General features: G+C 50.1%; 2 protein-coding genes across 2 annotated transcripts; one reads left to right on the top strand and one right to left on the bottom strand.

Moving 5' to 3' along the window:
• The first annotated feature begins 4,306 nt into the window (after positions 1 to 4,306).
• CCDC94 (coiled-coil domain containing 94) lies at positions 4,307 to 6,136 on the top strand. Its single transcript, XM_006776347.2, has one exon. The coding sequence runs from the start codon at positions 4,397 to 4,399 to the stop codon at positions 5,381 to 5,383; it is 987 nt and encodes a 328-aa protein (XP_006776410.1). The 5' UTR covers positions 4,307 to 4,396; the 3' UTR covers positions 5,384 to 6,136.
• Positions 6,137 to 10,409: 4,273 nt separating this feature from the next.
• CNPY3 (canopy FGF signaling regulator 3) lies at positions 10,410 to 16,827 on the bottom strand. Its single transcript, XM_015572156.1, has 6 exons — positions 16,813 to 16,827; positions 14,814 to 15,100; positions 13,820 to 13,916; positions 11,917 to 12,039; positions 11,577 to 11,694; positions 10,410 to 11,059 (listed from the first exon to the last, which is right to left on the bottom strand). The coding sequence occupies exons 1-6, from the start codon at positions 16,825 to 16,827 to the stop codon at positions 10,854 to 10,856; spliced, it is 846 nt and encodes a 281-aa protein (XP_015427642.1). The 3' UTR covers positions 10,410 to 10,853.
• Positions 16,828 to 18,384: the final 1,557 nt, after the last annotated feature.

Genomic DNA, 18,384 nt, shown 5'->3' with positions numbered 1-18,384 from the left:
TCATTGTTGTTTTGATGTGCATCTCTTGGATGATTAGTGACTTTGAGCATGTTTATATGTCTCTTGGCCTTCTGCATGTCCTCTTCTGAAACGTATCTATTTAGGTTCATTGCCCATTTTTTGATTGGGTTGTTTGTCTTCCTTTGTTAAGTTGTATGAGTTCCCTGTAATTGTTGGAGATTAAATCCTTATCGAAGATAACATTGGCAAATATGGTCTCCCATGTAGTGGGCTTTCTTGTTGTTTTGTTGATGGTTTCTTTTGCTGTGCAGAAGCTTTGTGTTTTGATGTAGTCCCATTTTTTTATTTTCTCTTTAGTTTCCATTGCCCTAGAAACTGTATTGGTGAAGATATTGGCCTATGTCTGATATTTGTCTGCCTGTGGATTCCTCTAAGTTTTTTATCGTTTCCTGTCTTACATTTAAGTCCTTTATCCATTTTGAGTTTATTTTTTTGTATGGTGTAAGTTGGTGGTCTAGTTTCATTTTTTTTTTTGCATGTATCTGTCCAATTTTACCAACACCATTTATTTTTTTTCAACTTTTATTGAATGAGGACTTTTTTTTTTTTAACATTACAAAGTCTCCTTTTCTGGTAAGGTGGATCTTACACTCAAAGACAACCTTCAACAATTCAAAAAAAAAATTAAAGGACAAATCCATTGTTCATGAACAAGAAGATTTTACAGTAATGATGGCAGGAAACGAATACATTTCACAACCTAGGGTTTCAAACTAAGTATCTAGAGCAGATTATAAGTCTGAAAGATGGCAGGAACTGGACAATTATGGAAACGGCTCATAGTGCAGAACCGGGCTCTGACATACAGAGCACATGCTTGCTTGCATTGTGCCTTGGAACCTTTGCATTTGCATATGTTCACCAGGACATGGCTGCTTCCCCTCCTCCCAGCCTTTCGTGCAAATCATAAGGCGAGTCTACAAAGGACCTGTAAGGCACAGGGGTACAGCAGCTGACCGGAGGAATTCTACAAACTTCCCAGAGTTTACTATCTAGTGGCCTATAATGCAGACACTGGTGTGGCAAACTCTGTGTTTTGTTTTATTTTGTGGGTTTTTTTTTTCATCATCAACTTGCACCCAAAGTACAGGAGTGCCGGAAGCCGGTCCATCCTTGCTGCTCGACACAGTCGCTGCAGGAAAGAAACATCTGCACAGCATATGTTTCAAGGGACCTGGCGTATATAGCATACTGTTCTTAATATGTTTGCTCCCCTTAGCGCTGTGTGTTTGAACGCTGTCTCCGTGTCATTCCTTCTTCGCCAACTCAGTCTACACCTTTGGGGACCCCTGTATCTGCTGGGGTTGGACCCCGGCACAGGAGGTCATTTCAAGTCACTTCAGTGGAATAAACAATACTTCATTGCATTTCTAGTAAAATAAACAATTCAAAGCACTACAAAGAATTAGAAGCAAATATGAAGGAAACGTCCTCTAGTTTAGACTTATAAGCAGAATATCTTTGACTCTCCAAGGAGTACCATTTTGGCTTGTGAAATTATACCAATTAATTAGGACTCTTCTACATTTCCACTAGGCAACGCCATTTATTGAAGAGACTCTCTTGACTCCATTGTATGCTCTTGCCTCCTTTGTCAAATTAATTGAGCAGAATGGCTTGGGTCAATTTCTGGGTTCTCTTTCTGTCCCATTGATCTATACACCTGTTCTTGTGCCAATACCAGGCTGTTTTGATTATGGTGGCTTTGTAGTCTAACTTGAAATCTGATATTGTGATTCCTCCAACTTTGTTTTTCTCAAAATTACTGCACCTATTTGAGGTCTTTTTGTATTTTATTTTATATATATTTTTAAATCCTCACCTAGAAGATTTTTTCATTGATTTTTAGAGAGAGTGGAAGAGAGGGAAAGACAGAGAGAAACATCAACGTGAGAAACACATCAATTGGTTGCCTCGTGCGTGTGCCCTGACCAGGGCCCGGGGCGAAGAGGAGCCTGCAACTGAGGTATTTGCTCTTGACAGGAATCAAACCTGGGACCCTTCAGTCTGTAGGCTGATGCTCTATCCGCTAAGCCAAACCAGCTTGAGCTCAGGCCTTTTTAAATTTCATATAAATTTTTGGAATATTTATTCTAGCTCTGTGAAATATGCTGTTTGTATTTTTTAAAAATATATTTTATTGATTTTTTACAGAGAGGAAGGGAGAGGGATAGAGAGTTAGAAACATCGATGAGAGAGAAACATCGATCAGCTGCCTCCTGCACACCTCCCACTGGGGAGGTACATGCCCTTGATGGAATCGAGCCTGGGACCCTTCAGTCCACAGGCCGACGCTCTATCCACTGAGCCAAACCGGTTAGGGCAGAATTTTTCTATTAATTGATACTGTCCCCAAAACAAATGTTTGTTTCAGCTCTTTACATGAAGATGTTATTCTTTAATATTCCGTTAGGTAGAAAAAAAATAAAAAGAAAAATATTCCATTAGGTAGAAAATCATATCTGATTGTTTTTAATCTTCTTTAATTACTACCAAATGTACCAAATAATTGCAGTCCTTTATCTTTAAATTGTCCATGTCCTCTGACCATGGACATATATTGTAGCTGTCTTTCCCCCTCCTCCCCCTCTTCCCCCGGTTAGTCTCTGTGAATTTTAGGTAACCCAAATCTGAGGTCCTGCAGCATGGAACAAAATGTCACAGAATATAAATTTATTTTGACTTAACAAAAATTATTTTAAGCTCTGACTGGGTAATTCAGTTGACTAGAGCATCGGCCCAATAAGTCAAGGTTGCAGGTTTGATCCCTGGTCAGGGTACATAAAAGATTCAACCAATGAATGCATAAGTAAGTGGAGCAACAAATCGATGTTTCTCTCCTTCTTTTGCCCTTCCTCTCTCTTTCTCTCTCTCAAACAAATTTTTAAAAACAGGTAATATTTTACATATGCAATGTTTATTATTTGGAATTGGCTGAAAAGACTAAAATTATTTTTTAAAAATATATTTTTATTGATTTCAGGGAGGAAGGGAGAGAGCTAGAGAGATAGAAACATCAATGATGAGAGAGAATCATTGATCGGCTGCCTCCTTCATGTCCCCCACTGTGAAGGGTGCGGAGGGCGGGCGGGATCAAGCCCACAACCTGGATATGTGCCCTCGACTGGAATCAAACCTGGGACCACTGAGCAAAACCGGCTAGGGCCTAAAATTCTTCATGTTTAAAAAACACCCACCACCACAACTCTTTACTCTATGATGCAGCCATTCCACTTCTGGGTATTTATTCAAAGAAAACAAAAACATTTATTAAAAAGATATATGTACCTCTGTGTTCACTGCAGCACTATTTACAATATCCAAGGTATGGAAACGACCTAAGTGTCTATTGTCAGATGAATGGATAAAGAAGATGTGACATATGTACACAATGGAATACTCATCAGCCACAAAACATTTAAAAGAATTAAATCTTGCCATTTGGGGCTACATGGATGGGCCTTGAAGATATTATGTTAAGTGAAATAAGTCAGACGAAGAAAAATAACACGATTTCACTCATATGTGAAATATATTTTTTTAAAAAGGACAAACAAAACCAACTCATAGATATGGAAAACAGATTGGTGGTTACCAGAGGAAAAGGGGGTTGGCGAAATGGGTCAGGGGGGTGTCAATTTTGTGGTGATGGATGGAAACTAAACTTTTGGTGGTGATCAAGTTGTAGTACATACCCATGTTGAACTATAAAGTTACACATGTGAAACTTACACAATGTTAAAAACCAATTTACCACAATTTGGGGGGGAAAATGGGAAAGGAGGCAGCCGGGGGAAGACGCTCTCTTCAAAGGGAAAACGCAGGAGGGCAGTGGGGACATTCGGCAGCTAGTGTGAGTGTCAGGGGAGGTAGGTTTGGAAGCTTGTCTTCGCGTCGGCCTGGGACTCAAGCTAAACTCAGGGCGGGGTGTCCCGGGTGCTCCTTTGTCGCGACCTGTGTAGCCCGTGGGAACTGTCCCCAGTGCCCACGTGGGCGCTGGGACATGGAACGTGTGGGCTTCCAGAGGCCAGCACACGGGGTAAGCACTCAACACCGAGCGCTGTGTTTGGTGAATAAGAGATGGGAACCATCACGCCAACATTTTAACTAGCGCAGTGCCTCCCCGTAACTTCCCCGAGTCCAGACCACCGCCGGAACCTTTGTTGCGCGCTATAGAGGTTGCAACTCGGGAAGATAGACAGAAGGATTCGGACCCTGACAGACGGGGGTTGGAGCCAATGAAAAAGGCAAGAGGCGAATGCTGCAGCCAATCATAGAGGCAGAAAGAGTGACGTCGACGGAAGTGTAGCGGAAGTTCGGTAAACACCGGTCCTAAACAGTTCTTCCGTGCTAGTGAGAAGAATAGGAGGCGAAAATGTCGGAGCGAAAAGTTTTGAACAAGTATTATCCCCCCGACTTTGACCCGTCAAAGATCCCGAAGCTCAAGCTCCCCAAAGATCGGCAGTACGTGGTGCGGCTGATGGCCCCCTTCAATATGAGGTGTAAGACGTGCGGAGAATACATCTACAAGGGTAAGAAGTTCAACGCGCGCAAGGAGACGGTGCAGAACGAGGTCTACCTGGGCCTGCCCATCTTCCGCTTCTACATCAAGTGCACGCGCTGCCTGGCAGAGATCACCTTCAAGACAGACCCCGAAAACACCGACTACACGATGGAGCACGGAGCCACGCGCAACTTTCAGGCCGAGAAGCTCCTGGAGGAGGAGGAGAAGCGAGTGCAGAAGGAGCGGGAGGACGAGGAGCTGAACAATCCCATGAAGGTGCTGGAGAACCGAACCAAGGACTCCAAGCTGGAGATGGAGGTGCTGGAGAATCTGCAGGAGCTCAAGGACCTGAACCAGCGGCAGGCCCACGTGGACTTTGAGGCCATGCTGCGGCAGCACCGCCTGTCCGAGGAGGAGCGACTGAAGCAGGAGCAGGAGGAGGATGAGAGGGAGACGGCAGCCTTGGTGGAAGAAGCCAGGAAACGAAGACTGCTGGAGGACTCCGATTCGGAAGAGGATGCTGCTCCTGCCCCGCCCCAGCCGGCCGTCCTGCCCAACCCCAGCCCCAACCCTAACCCCACAGCCATCCTGGACGAAGGCCCGAAGGCGAAGAGGAAGATGGAGAGCTGGGAGCGGAGTGTGGGCACCCTTGGCAGCAAGCCCCAGCTCTCAGGCCTCGTGGTGGTGAAGAAAACAGGCCTGGATCGCAGCACCCCACAGGGCCAGCCGGCACCCACACCGGGCAATGTGAAGAACGGGAAAGCCGCAGATCCTGCACCCAGGACGCCCGGCAGCTCCTCTCTGAGCCAGCTGGGTGCGTATTCGGATAGTGAGGACAGCAGCAGCAGCAGCAACTGAGGCCCTTTTCCAGGACAAGGGTCATTTGTCCAGCTTCAGCTCGTGTTTGGGGCAGGAGGCCTTGTCATCAACCAGAGCACAGCTGGACAAAAATTAATGTCTTGGAGGCCCGTGGGACCAGCCAGGGTTTCAGCTGAGGGACTCAGTTTCTCTCCTGTCCCCCAACCACCAGCCCTTCCGGTCGGACCTCTAGGTCCAAAGCTCATGCTATTTCCCACCTTGGTACCAAGTGTAAGGCTGTGTCATCTCTGGAGGAATGCATCGTCTCTTGGACAGACCTTGAGATGTTAGCCATGTTTTGGGCATGTGAGGGAACCCACCCACCCCTGTTGGCTCCATCCCTTCCCATTACAAAATTGTCTGGAACCAATAAAAGGAACACACACAGAAAGACTTATTTTGGGACTGTTGCTGCCATTGGACATAATTCAAGTCAATTCCTATTTGAGGACACATTAAAATCCTAGAATAGTGAATTATAACTACAAGTGGAAGACATCTGGCTGTTTTTAATTCACAACTGGTAGAAATTCATTTTTCAGAGGATGGACTTGGAACTCCAGACCAAGCTGCTGAAAAGAACTTTTCTGCTGACTGCCTGCCCAGCTTGAATACTGGGATACTGTGGGAGGGGCAGGTAGCCACCCACCCCCATGGACTCTGCTAGCAGATTTATTGCAGGATCCTTTTTTGGACTTTTTAATATACCAAATAAGACTCTGCTTTAATAAAGTTTTGTTAAGTGAGTGTAAAGTTGGTCCCTGTATCATTGGATTGTACACTAATTAGTGGTGTCTACATTCTATAAAGCTTTGTGCATCTGAGAATTCCATTGATGTATATGAAGAGAGGTTCTCTTTGACCATTTCACGCTTTGTTAAAAGCAGTTTTAAGGTGTGCTAATCTCAGTAATATCTCATAGGTATATGCCCATCTGCTCTCTGGGCTGTTTTTCCACATGAAAATGACCCACTATTTGAACTTTGGTCACAGGCTAAGCATCGCTCATGAAACAGGTGACAGCACCTGCCATCACATCTCAATGAGTCGGACAGTAAAATGCCAAGACCACTTTGGTAAGTACTTCCTAACAAAATACATGTTTTGTTTTGTTTTTTACTTGTTTTTAATTTATTTTTAGAGAGGAGAAAAAAAAACCATCTATTTGTTCCACTTGTTTATGCATTCATTGGTTGATCTTGTATGTGCCCTGACCAGGGATTGAATCTGCAACCTTGGCGTATCAGGATGTACTAAACCTTATATTTGCGCGTGGAGGGTAATGACAGACGTTGTCCTCTTCCGAAACTGGTGGTGGAGTCAGCCTGCTTCTACTCTGCAGCAACACCTCCCTATCCACAATCACAGTCATTTATGGAATTTTAAGTTCTGTTGGCCTGTACAGCCTTAAAGACAGAGGGTGCAATTTTAGAGAAAGAATGAATAAAACTGGATTCCTCTCAAATTGTAAAGAGAGGAAAGCCAGCCCTGGGGGGCAGCTTAAGGATCAAATGGCTCTAAGCCAGCCGTGGGCAAACTACGGCCCACGGGCCAGATCCGTCCTATTTGAAATGAATAAAACTAAAAAAAAAAAAAAAGACCGTACCCTTTTATGTAATGATGTTTACTTTGAATTTATATTAGTTCACACAAGCACTCCATGCTTTTGTTCCGGCCCTCCGGTCCAGTTTAAGAACCCAGTGTGGCCTTCAAGTCAAAAAGTTTGCCCACCCCTGCTCTAAGCTATACACAAATATAAACTTTGATGAGAGAAAGACTTGAAGGTTAACTTGGTCTTGCATTCCCAACATTAAAATCTGAAGACAAAAACAGACTAGCAGAGAGCAGCAGGTCTGCCTTTTAGAAGAAATCTATATAAGGGGAAGATGCTGTGCAAACAAACTATAGCTGCAGGGGGCTATGGTGTAATGGCTGTGCCCCAGGACACTGAAGCCATCCCACCTGGGCTCACCCTGGTTAGGCCACTTACTAAATGTGTGACTGTGGGCTAATTACTTTACCTTTCTACACTTAATTTAACAGATATTTATTTATTTATTTATTAATATATTTCTTTATTGATTTCAGAGAGGAAGGGAGAAGGAGAGAGAGATAGAAACATCAGTAATGAGAGAGAATCATTGACCGGCTGCCTCCTGCACACCCCCTACTGGGGAACGAGCCCGCAACCGAGGCATGTGCCCTTGGCCGGAATCGAACCTGGGACCCTTCAGTCCGCAGGCTGACGCTCCATCCACTGAGCCAAGCCGGCTAGGGCTAACAGATATTTAAGCATCTACTCTGTGCCAGGCACTGTACTAAGTATTGGGATACAACAGGGAATAGACAAAAATCCTTGTTCTTTTTGTGGTGTGTGTGTGTGTGTGGGGAGGGGGGGTGTGATGTTTCTGGGGTGATGGTAATAATGGTGACTTGGGTGGTGTTTTTAAAAATTCACTGAGGTGTATACACTTATGTGCACTTTTCTGTATGTATAATTTACTTCAATGGTTTAAAAAATGTGTGGCCTTGTGACCACAGCTTAATTAAATGAGTTAAGTGAAGCATGCAGAGCTGTGTGCTTGCCACATAGCACTCACAGAAAGTGGCTACTATTATTAATACAGTAAAACCCCTTACTAAAGCAAACTAGGCCATCGGGGGATGTTCAGGAGCGATTCAGCTGGCTCTGCTTAATTCAGAGCTCTTCCGTAAACCGATTACACATGGCTCATGCCTCTGTCGTGAAAAATGTGCTTTCTTTTTCTAACATAAAAAAGTAAGAGGAATTTTGTTAGCACTTGCAAACTAAGTGATGTAGAGCTGCTGTGAACACCTGAGTAGGTTGTGCACTGCACAAGGGCTCCATAAGGGGCTGCCATGCATGGGTTTGTGTATTTACTATCATTTTCTGGGGCCCACCCCTGAGACTGGACTAGCTGGGCCTATGGTTCTTTAATCATTGAGTTGGAACAAACTGGCCTGACGCTTTGTCCATCAGCGTTTGTGATTCTGGGTGATGGAAGTCTCCTGGTGAAGTGGGTTCCAGCTGGCCTCGGCACGCAGGCTCCTAGGTCTTCAACCCAGCAAATCGGAAGTGGGCCCAGACATCTGTACATTTAACAAGCATTTCAGGTGACTTTCACGTCCAGGTGAGTGTAGGAAACCCTATTCTAACAGGGGGCTGAAATCAGGCTAACTTGAACTCAGTCCCTTCACTAATGGAGGGAAGGGGTGTGAAAAAGTGGGAGGCAACATTTAAGGTCAAAAAGGCTGTATGTGGTGGGGAGAGGAGAAACAACCAGGGAAGCTGGAGCTTACTTTCTGACTCCCCCTCCCCTCCCATTTAAAAATAGATTTTAGAGTCAGAGAGGAAAACACCAATTTGTTGTTCCACTTATTTATGCATTCATTGTTTGCTTCTGGTATGTGCCCTGACTGGGTATTGAACCCGCAACCTTGGTGTATCTGAGCTACCTGGCCAGGGCAGCCTTCTGCGTTTTCCAGGATGGGCCTGGGGAGAAGCTGTCTGCTGGAGTGCTGGTGAGTGTGCAGCATGCCTGCCCTGTGGGGGCAGGGGGAGGAGAGGGCTCTCATGGGACAGCCACAGGTCAAAGAGCAAAGTAGTCAGCTGTCTGCCCTCTGGCCTGGGCCTGGCCTGGGATTGGGCCACTGGGCCACCACCCTGGTAAGAGGGTACATCTTTGCCTCATCCTACCTGAAGGATCAATAAAGCTTTGGGGACAGACGTAAGCCAGGCACTGAAGGTTGTGGGTTTGGATTAGTGACAGCCCAGGGGTTTGCAAATGGTTTTCCAGCCCTGGTTCCAGTCCCCAACCCCAACCCGTCATTTCCTGTGCGCAGAACAAAGTTGAGGCTAGAACGAACTTCAGTCTACGCTGGAATCCCCCAGCCCTTTTAACAGGAGCAGTGATCAGCCCTGGAAGTGGGGCAGTGGGGGACAAACCCAAAAATACCGTCCTTCAAGGCCTCACTGACCAGAGGGAATAAGATCCCAGTTTGTCCCACTCTCCATGGCCTTGGCTGCCCCAGCTGGGGGAGGAGGCTGAGCCCAGGCTGAGGGGACCCCTCATCCCCGGAGCCTCTTCACCAGAAGATGAAGAATCTGGGCACCTCAGCAGTGCATCCCCTCCTGCCCGCTGGGCCCGGCCCAGGGGAGTGAGGGTCTCCGTGTGGGTGCTCACAGGGGGCTTGGTGGGGGCCCAGTGCTGGTGGGTCCTCCCACCATTCTCTCCTTCTAAGAAGCAACAGCTGCTTCCTATTTTCCTTTTAAAAGAGGCTTGTTGGTGGAGGTAGGTTACGGCCAAGAAACCCAACCAAACCAGTTCAATGTGAATCACAGTGCCAGGCACTGGGGGTGGCGCCCTGGCGGCTGTGGGGTAGTGGAGACAATGCTGGGCTTGCAGTCTGGAAACCAGGGTCTGAGTGCCAGCTGTACACCGAACAGGAGGACTTGGGGCATGTCCCCTGACCTGAGCCTGTTTCCTTTGCTACAAAATGGGGTAACAGCACCCAGTCCACAGGTGGGAAAGCGAAGCACTCTGCAGTGCTGTTGTCATCACTACTGCCACCGCCCGATCCCTGCCCTCAGGACAGGCTGGGCAGTGCCTCCACCCCATCCCCCCAGAGGCCAGCCTTCCCTGCTCCCAGAGGACATGGTGTAACCAGCTGTCCTCGAGGGACTGGGGTGTCCTCCCCCTTAGGCTCCAGGGACAACAGCTAGAGCAAGAGTGATCAATCAGGGAACAAGGTTCAAGACCAACAGGCAGGGCCACATGGAGGTGGGAATGAAGGCAGCCAGGTGCTCAGGGCAGAAATGAGGCCCCTCCTGGCCTGAGGGAGGGGCCAGGCACTGTGCTGGGCCTCACCCCACGCCTGCCCTTTACCCCAAAATGGCCCAGGCCCTCCCCATCCTCAGCCCCTAGGGTTGGAATGGCAAGGGCAGGGAAGAGCAGCAAGGGGCTCGAGGCCCCTCTGAGGGGCTGAAGGTGACTCAGCAATCAGAAAAAAGGCCAAAAGGTTTTTACTCTGTGAACCCTGGGGAGGGCCAGGCAGAGCACAAGGTGTCCACAGGAGGATGAGAAAGGAGGGGGTGGGGCCTGCAGTCTTGCTTTCCGGTGGGGGCAGGCGTGCCCGCCCCACAGGGTCCAGAGGGCTCCAGTCCTGGGGCCCAGCGACACCTGCCGCCCTGAGTTCTCGGCAGTCCCGACCCCGCACGGCCCGCCTGAAGCCTTGCCAGGAGAGAAACGCGTGGCAGCGGGAAAAGGCCAGTGTGAGCTGGTAGCCATCTGAGTTCTTCCCGGAGCTGTGCCTCTCCCCCCCAGGAAGAGGACCCAGCGAGGCCGGGAGGACCCGGGGCCGGGAGAGATGCGTTTGCCTGCCAGAGCCGGGCCCCAGATTCTTCCACCTCCATGTCAGGAGTCTGGGTTCAGGGGCTGCCAGGTCAGGCTCAAAGCTCATCAGGGGGGCTGTGTGTGAGGGGAGATGCCTGCTGGATGCCCTCGTCCTCCTCAGGGCCGGGGTCTCCCAGCTCCTTCCTCTGTTTGCTGCCGCTGCCACCGGGTGCCTTGGCCCGGCTGCTCTTCTTCTTGGACTTCTTCCCTCCCAGCGCGGCCGTGTCCCCCTTCTTGCCGGACCACTGCTCTGCTAGGCAACCTGCGGTGAGGAGGAGAGACTGGTTTGCTGGGCGAGGAGCCCTGCTCGGGGAGCCGCCTGGAGTGGCAGCGGGAATGGCTGCCTGACACCCAGGCCCCTATCCCACCTCACTGTGGCCCAGGCCCTGTGGGGGCACCCGAGTTCTCTGCGTGTTGTTCTGCACCTGGCTTGGTGCCTCTCACCCACCTGTCACGTCAAGCTCCCTGGGGGCAGTGATTTAAGTTTTTAAATTGATTTCAGGGTGGGGGGCAGGGGAGGAAGGGGAGAGAGACATCGATTGGCTGCCTCCTATACTCACCCCGGGGGATTGAATCTGCAACCTGGGTATGTGCCCTGATGGGGAATTGAACCCACCATTTCGGTGTACGGGACGACGCCCAGCCAACAGAGCCACGCAGGCAGGACAACACCCTCTCTTTCTTATTTCTTCTCCGTCCCCCTGCCCACCTCCCCTGCGGGGGAGCAGACAATGCAATCGAGGGCCAACCGCCCTGCCTCCTCCCTCCCTCCGACTCACTGGTGTCCTTGCCCTTCAGCACGTGGTTGGCGCAGAGGAACTGCGTCAGGTCCTGCTCCTGGTGGTTCCGGTACCAGTCCTCGATCACCTCCTCAAACTCCTCCACCAGCACGTCGCACTGTTAATCACAACCTCGCGTTGGCGAGGCCCCAGCACTGGCTCCCTTCAGAGGCGCTCAGCGGAGCCTCAGCACACACAAGACAGGCGGCGGCCAGGTTCTCCTGAGCCAACTGCAGCCAGAGGTGAGAGGACCCAGGTCCCTCGGCTCCTGGCCTTCCTCCGCAGCAGAGCCGTCCCCGCCCCCGGGGGCGCAGCAGCCGCCGCGGGCCGAAGGGCCTACCTGCTTCTTGAGGTCCGCCACCTCTGCAGAGGTCTCGTTCCACAGCTCGTAGGGGATGTCCATCACCACCTTCACCCCTTTGTGTACCAGGTTGTGTAGCGTCTCAAAAGTCTCTGACATGCCCTGGAAGAGGCGACCGGACATGAGAGGGGGTCCCTTCCCTGCCTCCTGCCCCCCTCAGCAGGGCTGCTGCAGGCCCAAGGACCAGCTCAGCTCTGAGGAGCCAAGACCTCTAAGGTTCCCCACACTTGACCGCACCCTCCTCTCCCCTACACATGCACGCGCCCACGCACGCCCTGTCCTGCCTCCCCACGCCTTATCCTTTCCAACAGGGCTGCTGTTGCCCTCAGGCCCTCTGAATGGACACTCCTTTTCCAGGATCCGTTTGCCTTGGCTCCCCCTGCACTGTGGCTGGGCTCACGCACGCCCCACCCCCAGGCCCGCTCCCTGCGGGGTTCTTCCTAGGGCTTGTGTCTTTCCTCGCGGGGAGAGGGCAGGGGCAAGGCAGGAACGACTCTGTTCCATTTCTGCCAGCTACCTAGGCTTCTCCCCGGAGACCGCAAACTACCTTCCCAGAGATAATGCACACAAACACATGCAAACAGACAACTACATCCTCCTCGCCCACCCACACTTTGTACACAGCAGCAATGTGTATCTCGCACACTATTCTGACTTTTTTATTTAGTGACACACGTTGGAGGAGATTTTAGCTCAGTCCTTGCAGAGCCACCTCATTCTTTGTTTTTCAGGTGTATAACAGGCCACTGAATCGATCTATTTAGCCACGCCCTGTCTGATGGATGGTTAAGTTGTTTATAATTTTCTTGTTATGAAAAATAACTTTTAATATTCTTTTTAAAAATATGTTTTATTGATTTTTTACAGAGAGGAAGGGAGAGAGATAGAGAGCTAGAAACATCAATGAGAGAGAAACATCGACCAGCTGCCTCCTGCACATCCCCCACTGGGGAAGTGCCCGCAACCCAGGCACATGCCCTTGACCGGAATCGAACCTGGGACCCTTCAGTCCGCAGGCCGACGCTCTATCAAGTGAGCCAAACCGGTTTCAGCAATATTCTTACATTAAAGCAAACATGAATGTATTCTCAACTAGGGTACAAAATTCATACAAATTTTATTTTTAAATAGTTTATTGATTTTGAGAGAGGAAGTGAGAGAAACATCGAAGTGAGAGCACAACATCAATACGCTGCCTCCTGCATACCCTCCACCGGGGAGGGAGCCTGCAACCTGGGCATGTGCCCTGAGTGGGAATCAACCCGAGACCCTTTGGTGGACGGGACGACGCCCCACCAACTGTGCCACACCAGCCAGGGCCCAATTCGCGCTGATCTCCTTTGCTAGGAGGGGACTTGGGTGAAGCGATATGCCAGGCGCTGAAGACGTAGACAAAGAAATGTGGGCCTTGCTGTAAAAACCTCCTTCTCGGGGGGGGGCGGGGGGGGAGCATTGGTGGTGTAGTAAGTGCCGTAGATGTCACAGAGGCACCTGACGGAGGCTGAGGTATGTGCCCTGTGGTCCCAGAGGAGGGCCAGGGTAATCACCACCAAGAGTCTCTGGGCTCTTCTCTGAACCCTGATTTCCCGACTTCCCCTAGCACTAGGGCTTTAGGCCCCCGGGGGCTGCACTCTGGAGCATTTCCGCCAGTCTGGACTGAGGCCGGATCCTGACGGGCAGGCCCGCCATCATGGACGTGCCTGTTGCCCAGGAAAAGTCAGGCCACCCAGGACCGGAGGAGAGCAAACAGCCATCCACAAGAGTGGGAAGAGGCCATGGGGGGAAGCTCCAGGGCAGGGTCATCAAATCACACCCACCGCACAGACACTCAGCCACATGCAGGCCCCACCCCAGCAGGGAACAAGGACAAGCACAGTCCCACCTTGGCAAACCGGTTGCTGCCGGTCCGCTCCTTGTGCAGGCTGTAGTCCAGGAGCCTCTTGCAAATGGTCTCGGTGACTTCGATTAACCGTAAGTCCCTGTGGAGACAGCAGCACGAGGGGGGCTGAGCCCCCCTCCCAGCCCCGGTGGGTCAGTGGTCCGTCCCACAGCCCTGCTACCCCAACGCCTGCGCATCTCACCAACGGGAAGTCAGAGCTGGAAGGGAGATAGGTCATCTGGTCTGGGTGCTCTGAAATGCTGGAACACAGACCAGAGAGACAAAACTTTAACAGCTCTACGGGAAGGAATTTTTTTTTTTTTTATAAAGCTCAATGATGCCGTAGGTTTTTTTAAATAAAGCAAAATGTATAACATTTTGATGTTAAAATATTTAATTTTAAAAGAAGGCCCTAGCCGGTTTGGCTCAGTGGATAGAGCATCGGCCTGCAGACTGAAGGGTCCCAGGTTCGATTCCGGTCAAGAGCATGTAACTTGGTTGCTGGCACATCCCCAGTAGGGGGTGTGCAGGAGGCAGCTGATCGATGTTTCTCTCATCGATTTTTCTAACTCTCTATCCCTCTCCCTTCCTCTCTGTAAAAAATCAATAAAAATATATATTTAATTTTGAAAAGAAGATCATTAGCTGATGGAAGTTTTATGCCTTTTTTTGGGGGTTGTTTTTGATATTTATACCTGGCAAAATTAAATGTTGGTAATCTTGTGTTACCATTATTTTTAAATTGCTTTGGTCCATGAAATCCAAGAGCCTGGGAATGACAGTCTAGCTTTTACAGATGAGGACTGTGAAGCCAGAGCAGTTAAGGGATTTAGGAAAGCCACCCAATTAGTTGGGATGTAGAACCAATGGGTGAATTTAGGTCTCAGTTAGAGCTGCCTCCCTCTGGTGGGTCTGCCCGGCTAGAAGGGGGAAGGGAACTCCAGGCTGCTGAAGCCTGGGAACAAAGCCGGCCGGGCCAGGGGTCCCATTCACTTACGACTTGGTGTACTTGACTCCGGAGGCCTTCCGGTCCAGGATGCCGTAGCCTGTGTCCAGGACCTCCTTGGTCTTGCCAGTTTCCTCAAAGGCTGACTTCAGCTCCACGGCGACGTATTTGCACACTGGGGAGGGAGACACGGCACAGCCGACTGAGTACACGTGTCCTTTGGGAGCCCGCTCCCAGCAAGAAAGACTCAAGTCAATGCCTCTCCCAGCCTGGGTGAGTCCGGCTGGGGCAGAGAAGGCGTTGGCACTGCCCCGTGTCCGCTCTTGGCCCTTATCCCACTGACTTCATTCCTCCCAGCTCCTCTGCCCCCCACAATCATTTTAGTTTTAAAATTTCCAAACATATAGAAAAGCCGAAAGAGTACCATGAACATATGCCTTCCGTTCATATTCAACAGTGGTTCATGATTTACCGACGGCTCTCTCCAATTCATAACATGAAACAATGTGATAATATAGCTCCACAATTTACGGAGTGAGCAAAAGTAGGTTTACAGTTGTGTCACAGAAATAATACAAGAATAAACTGTTTTTGCATGCTCACAACTGTGAACCTACTTTTGCCCACACCTTTATACATTGTGTTTTTGTTGCATACACTGTTTTTGCTAAGCCATTTTGAAAGTAAGTTGCAGACATCACCATCTCTCACCCCTAAATATGTTATCAGGCATCTCCTGAGAGAAAGGACCTGCTCCTACCTGACCGCAGAACAATTTTGATTACTTGGAAAAATGACAGTAATTCCAAGGTCATCTAATACTTTGTCCATATTCAAATTTCCCCAATTGTCCCCTACATGTCTCCCCTGACTGTTTTACCGCTGGATTCCATGTGTTGTGCACCACCAGCTCTCTGTTCCCCCAAAGTTAACTCTGCTCGGTCCCCTCCAGAGGCCTTGTTTCTATTGCTTCATCTCCCTTCCAGGGACTCAGGCTAATGGAGCAGGAAGAAGTATAAACAAATAATTCTCACTGACAAGGAAGGGTACCACTGAGGTGTGAAGTGCCTTAAGCCTTAGGAAGTGCTTATTGCCCTCCAGCGGCCTCGGGGATTTTCTACCCATTCTCCCAACTTCTCCATGAGTCTCCTCCCCCAGGAATCCTTTTCTGTACGATTCCCACCTGCTCTTTCTTTCTTTTTTTTAGTTCTCATCCATAGAGGAAGGGGGGGGGGGGGGGGGGGGAGAAACATGGATGTGGGAGAGAACCATCCATTGGTTGTCTCCCATACGGACCCTGACCGGGAATTGAACCCACAACCTAGGGATGTGCCCTGACTAGGAATCGAACCCGCCACCTTTCAGTGTACGGATGACACTCCAACCAACTTAGCCATTCTTCCCACCCCTCCCCCTCCTCCAAACACACACCAGCCAGGGCTAATCCCCACCTGCTCTTGGTTTCATCCCAGGACTGTGCAGGATCCATGCTCTCACTGAGGGCCTTTGGTCATTTCACGTGTCTCTCTAATCAGACCACAGGAGTACCCAGAGTGAGTGCGTGTCCTGGATTTGTTCTGTGTTCCTTTAGTCTGGGACTCTGTATGTGTTGGATGCATGATAGGTATTGCTGAGGGAGACTGTGTTTGTAGTTGAGCAGCTTCTGATGCCTCTGAATAGAACAGGGTCTGAAGGCTACAAGCAAGCCATCAGCATTGTTATAACACTGAGGTAGAGTTAGGTAGAGAACCAATTACCATCACAACAAATGCATCCCTGGAGGCTTGCTTGGTGGAACTGTAACATGTACATTACTAGATGGCTTGGAGAACTGGTACACACGAAAATTCCAACATAGAAGCTGGTGATCTCAGAGTCCGCAATGAATTGAGGGCGACTCACTTCCCTGGCTCTCCATCCAGGACCATCTGGGCTCCCTTCCCCCTGCACTTTGTGCAAGATCATCATTTTTCTGGCTCCTCTGCCCCCTTCTCCCACGCCCTCAGCACGTAGTATTCCAGGCCCAGAAGGATGGAACCCATCAACCTACCTCTCTTGTACGCATCGCCCAAAACCTTGCTTCTCAACTCTTCCAAACTTTACCTCTTCAAGACCCCCTCTGGGGATCCAGACTTGGGGGAGACTCACGGCACCCACCCCAGACACTCGTGGGCATGCGCGTACTCTTTTTCTGGGCAAGTTCTCCTTTCTCTGTGCCACGGCCTGTTCCACTCAGGCTACTGAGCTGGAGGCAGGCTTTGTGGGCCAGACACGGTCAGCATTTAATAACAAAATGATAAATAAAAGTAAATACACTATTAAGAGCCTCAGGGTTGGAGTTTGCCAAGCCTTCCTGTGACTAAAAATCTTTTCAAGGAATCTTTATCAGTTACCTACAAAATAAGGTTGCACTAGAATGATCTCAAAGATCCTTGCCAGCCCTACGCTTCTATGAGTCTGTGAATGCCTCCCTTAGAGAGCTTCTGAGAATAATATGAGAGACAGTCGGGCCTCTTTGGTATCAGAATAAAATAGCGAACAGAGAAGAGGAAGCGAAACCCCCAAATGGTCCCGGTCAGCACTGGAGGAAGAGGGAATGGAGAGCATGCAGCCCTCTGTCCGTTCAAGGGAGAGAGGGAGAAGGCACAGGCTGGACTGCATCCCGGGAGACGGCCCGTGACGTCGGCCCAGCTCAGAAGCATCTCACCTTTCATCTCTCAAAGGGAAGGATTATGTGTTCTAAACCCTTCCGGCCCCCCACTTCCCAGTGCTTAGGGGACATCTGGCCTGCAGTAGGCTGTGAATTGGGACGAAACAGATTCACAGCCAACTTTCTGGGTGGCCTGGGGTTAGGGAGGTGGGAAGGAGAATGGAGGGGAGGAAGAAAAGGTGGGCCCTTCACAATCCCGGATTTCTGCTTCACGGGCTAGCACCCTTCTCTTCCTTCTCCCTCTCTCTCTCTTTCTCTCTCTCTCTCTCTCTCTGGGTCCACACCTGCACCCCCAGGTCTTTGGGATGCTTTCTTTTTCCACATTCCTAAAATCTTCCTCCCTCACAAAGTCCCCCCAGGTTCTAATCTCTCAAAGTGACCCCTTAAGCCTCAGCCCCTCCTCCGTCCTCCACACACCCCCACAGCCCCGTTTATTTATATTTATTCCAAAAATATCTGAGACAAGGTCTCGGTCCGCAGGGAGCTCACAGCTGGCGAGGAGGCAGCCAGGCACACAGATGGGGTTGTGGTGAGGGCACAAGGAGGAGGGTCGGGTTCTTCCCCAGGACCAGTCATCGAATCCTTTCAGTTCCTCAAACCCGGCCCTGCGCTGCGGTTTCCTGCGTGGGCCTCTCCTTACTGCTCTTCCCAGGCCACTCCTACCTTCTCTTCGCTTCCTATGCGGGGCCTCTCCCGACTCCCCTCCGCACCCAGCCTTCCCCCACCCCTGGGAGACGAGCTGGGGCTCTCCCGGCCCCCAAACCCTGCCTTTCATCCATCAAGGCATCTGCTGCACTGACGGCAATGGCTTGTCTTTACGGGTCTGTGAGCTCCCGGCGCACCGAGACCCGCTCTCTCGCCCGCCCTGTGTCCCGGGGTCCCGCTCAGGAGCCAAGACCTGCCCCCCCCCAG

Source organism: Myotis davidii, unplaced genomic scaffold (genome assembly GCF_000327345.1).
Source record: "Myotis davidii unplaced genomic scaffold, ASM32734v1 scaffold167, whole genome shotgun sequence".
NCBI lineage: Eukaryota > Metazoa > Chordata > Mammalia > Chiroptera > Vespertilionidae > Myotis > Myotis davidii.
This window is presented reverse-complemented; position numbering and strand designations above follow the sequence as displayed.

Coding starts and splice junctions, on each gene's coding strand:
- CCDC94 (XM_006776347.2), top strand. CDS start 4,397: ATGTCGGAGCGAAAAGTTTTGAACAAGTATTATCCCCCCGACTTTGAC.
- CNPY3 (XM_015572156.1), bottom strand. Junction 11,695..11,916: donor TGGCGGACCTCAAGAAGCAG/GTAGGCCCTTCG, acceptor TGTGATTAACAG/TGCGACGTGCTGGTGGAGGA. Junction 11,060..11,576: donor GCTGAAGGGCAAGGACACCA/GTGAGTCGGAGG, acceptor TCCTCACCGCAG/GTTGCCTAGCAGAGCAGTGG.